The sequence below is a fragment of the Rosa rugosa genome, chromosome 2 (assembly GCF_958449725.1).
Source record: "Rosa rugosa chromosome 2, drRosRugo1.1, whole genome shotgun sequence".
In the NCBI taxonomy this organism is placed as follows: domain Eukaryota; kingdom Viridiplantae; phylum Streptophyta; class Magnoliopsida; order Rosales; family Rosaceae; genus Rosa; species Rosa rugosa.
The window spans coordinates 28,954,624-28,958,587 of NC_084821.1; the positions used below are offsets into that span (position 1 = coordinate 28,954,624).

Here is a 3,964-nt window from a genome sequence, read left to right on the forward strand (position 1 = left end):
CTCTTAAAGACATTCTTAATCATCGTAAAATTTTATGGTCATCAAAAGTAGTTTTAAAATCTATGTTTGTAAATAAATTCATAAGACCGGATTCTCTTTTTAGCATAATTAGTAAAATACGGGATGTGTATAATACGTGAAAATTACATACGTGTATTATTCGAACATTTCATCAAATAATTCGATAAAAGTTCGACAAAATATTTTTAAGTAATTCATTTTGTTATATTAATTTGTATCCATTTCTGTTCAATAATATGTGTAAAATACGGGAAAAAAAATGTAAAAATCAAGTTTAGTACGTGTATTATATTTTTGACTTCAAAAATACTAAAAATTTAATGAGACCGGTACCCTTCTAAAAATACAAAATACAGAAGTAAATTTGAAAATAAAAGTCAATACATGTTTTATTCGCATATTATATGAAAAATTACATACTAACAGTCTTTTTAGTTTGAAGTAAATGTCGGGACAAGAGTAAGACAACTATATCTGTGTACTTTTCTTAACTACTCCATGTATTCGAGGACAAGTCAAAAGACGATTTTGAATAAGAAACTTACTAGGAGTGAGACTTAAAAGGACAAAATTGTACAATGAATTTTAGCAGGAATTTTTTTTCTTTTTCTTTTGTTTTGGTCAAGAAACGTAGCATGATTCATTGTACTAAATCTTAGCAGTATGTGGTTTAGAAAAGCCACATGCTTATTTAAGGGCCAAGTGGCCAACCGTTTTTGTTTGAACAAATTGGTTCATCACGTTCATATGTATTCTCTTTACTGCTAAAACACGGCAAAATATAAAATTATCACGGAAAATATACACGCATATATACTGCTAAGGGAATGCGATACATACTTAGGTGAATATACTTCATGATACGTATACCAAAAGAAAAGAAGGATGAAAAGAACGTATACATGATGATACATATATGTGTGATCATATATAGATACGTATATAAACTTACCAGAAAAGTGAAAAACCAAATAACATGTATATATACATAAGTACATGAATGTGATATGCATTAAGTCATTAACGTACATATATTCTGCAAGGGAATGTGGATATGATCGTTCATATATGCATGGGGGAGGGTCAACGTATTGTGCCTGTTCCAGCATAAATAGCAGACACATACAAACAACTTGGCTTAGGCGAATATTAATACACGATCCATGAGCCCTAAATTTAGGACGAAGCCTTGGTATATCTAATCTGACTAGGAGCAAGTTCACCCGTTGGGTCACCAGGTCACTTACTATTCCCTGCTTTTTAGTGTATATTTTCATTTTCTGGGTCACGAAATACACTGTGCAGGTCACCATGGTGACCCAGAACACTGTACAGGGTGACTCAGGGCATGAAATACACTGTGCTCGTGACCCAGAGGGTGAAATTAACACTAAAAAGTAGTGAATAGTGGGTGACTTGGTGACCCAACGGGTGAACTTGCTCTAGGGCAAAGTTGCCAAAATGGGCGCCTGGCTATTATTGGCACGTACGAGTACACATCTGTTTGAGAGAATGCATGCATTAATTTCATTTTAGGGTAACAACTAACAACCAAGTTCTAAATTTAATTCTAATCGAAACTGTGAGTCAAACAGACAACAAACATATGTGGAATGGGATCGAGCTTACGTACAGTTTGTGTCAAGTGCATGTGACACTTAGTTACTTGTTTGAAATCTTGAATATTGTCTAAATAGTTAGTTCCGTACTCAATTGGTTAGGTATGTGCTATCATTTCTAAATAACGTCTAAATTCATTCGAATGAACTAAAAATAAATAAATTATTGATGTTTTCTTTAACTACCCTACATGTGATTTGAGGTTTAAATTAGAGAGGTTCATATGGCTGAAGCTCTTGCACTATTAGTCTACTACCGGTAAGGTTCTGTGACTTTAGCCTTAGATTAATCTAGACATGGACTGTACACTGGTTAATGGTTATATACGACCATTTTTCAGCAAAAGGCAAAACTCTAGCTATTGTTTGAAAAGGCACGTACTACTGATAATACAATATCTCAACACTTTTCTCCGTATACTTTATAATTCTGAAGCATGCATGTTGTTCCTGCTCTCAACAATTATTTCGTCGTGCTGCTCGATCTAAATATTTTGTTACATATGAATGCTCATACTGCACATTATCGTTTTTGAAAGTAGAAATATAATGTTAGGCCAATCATTTATATATATATATATATATATATATATATATATATATATATTTTAAGTGAATCATTTATATATTTGAGAACTGAGACCGAGAGATTGTCAAAGCTAGCCGACATGGATGACCACCGACTAAATCCCATATAAATTTCCCTCCTTATAAAACAAAAGATGACTTTCTCCAAGTCAAATCCATCCCCTCCCGGCTTCTATCTTGTATAATGTATATAATAAACCCCCACTTCTCTTCGCTGAAGCCAACCGTAATCCCAACTTAATTGAAATCTGCTTCTTCCTCCCCTTTCTCTCCGTATGGGTAATGCAGTGTCTCCATGTTTTCAACAAAACTCAAACTCAGCTGTTAAAGTAATCTTTTCCCAAGGCACCACCAGACTCCTCAGAGGAAAACACATCGCCGGAGAGATCATGTTCGAGTTTCCCGACCAAATGGTTTGCCATGCAGACTCCTTCTTCATCGGTCAACCTATTCCGGCCTTGTCCATCGACGACGAGCTGATGCTCGGCCAGACCTACTTCGTTCTTCCCCTCGATCGCTTCGCAGGCAGTGTGCTGTCCGCCTCCTCTCTCGCGGCGTTAAACTCGTCGAGCCCTAAGAATTCTCCGATAAAATTCGGGGACAGCCCCTTCGAGTACATAAAGGGTTCCAATGGAAAGGTGTTAATCAAAGTTGCGCCGGAGTTCATTACCAGGCTGATTACAAGAGGTCAGGAAATGGATTCCGAAAGTCCAGGCAATCGTTTGCTCTGTAGCACACCGGAGCTTCAGAAACACTACGAGCAGCTTGTTGGTTCTAAAGAGCAATTGTGGTCGCCCAAGCTTGAAACCATTTCTGAGCATAAAATTAGGTTTTCACCATGCAGATTCATAGGGCTGGAGTACTGGAAACCGAAAGAGACGCAAGTGTAATACAATTTACTTCTTCTTCTTTTTTCAGACAGATCGATGAAATCACTTGATTTTTCCCCTGTACACTGTGGCAGTAATTAGAACACAAAGAGATACATATGCTTAGTGGCAAAAAGAAAAAAAAATTGTGTATTCTTGCTGTTTTGTTAATTTCATTCTTGTCAATGGATTAGTTGTTCTTAGAAAAATTGATTCTTTAGTTTGTAACTTGTATATACAGTCACTTATTATACAATCTCGGTCTTTTTCCCATATCCATCTTCTCTTCTTCTTCTTCTTCTTCATTTTTTTTTTTCCTGTTTTTTTTTTTTTTGGTAATTACTAGTTGGAGTTGCCTAGTGTGTTGGAAAGATGATAATTGTCTGGTGGAGTGGTGGTTCAGTTCCATCGTTGTTAACTTAACAGATGAATTACGAATGCATACCATCCTAGCCTATTTGGTTAATTTTTCATCCTAATGACTAATTATAACATGCATATATAATTACCATCCTACCTGGTTTATTATCTCCTAATGACTAATTACACCATGCATATTCATTTCAGTATTAAACTGTTGTCTTCTCAAGACACCCGTGTAATGAATGAAGAGTGTAAATTCAAAATCTAGAACAATTACACTCTCAACTAGAATAAAAAATTTCAATAATTCGAAGAAAAGTTCCTAATTGGCTAGATCTTAAATATGAAACTATTGGGATACCTATGTAACTGCTATATTCGACTACATTAAGCATCTCGTTTTGCTCAGGCCTATTGCTTGGGCAATGACAGTTTACAATTTGTAAATTTGCTTATTGCCTTTGTCTTCTTGTTTTGCTTATCTACTTTCAATCTTTAGTTTTG

General features: G+C 35.3%; 1 protein-coding gene across 1 annotated transcript; it reads left to right on the top strand.

Annotated features, from left to right (window-relative positions):
* The first annotated feature begins 2,400 nt into the window (after positions 1-2,400).
* Positions 2,401-3,364, top strand: LOC133734179 (uncharacterized). Its single transcript, XM_062161814.1, has one exon. It carries the CDS (start codon positions 2,504-2,506, stop codon positions 3,116-3,118), a length of 615 nt encoding a protein of 204 aa, XP_062017798.1. The 5' UTR covers positions 2,401-2,503; the 3' UTR covers positions 3,119-3,364.
* The last annotated feature ends 600 nt before the right edge of the window (positions 3,365-3,964 follow it).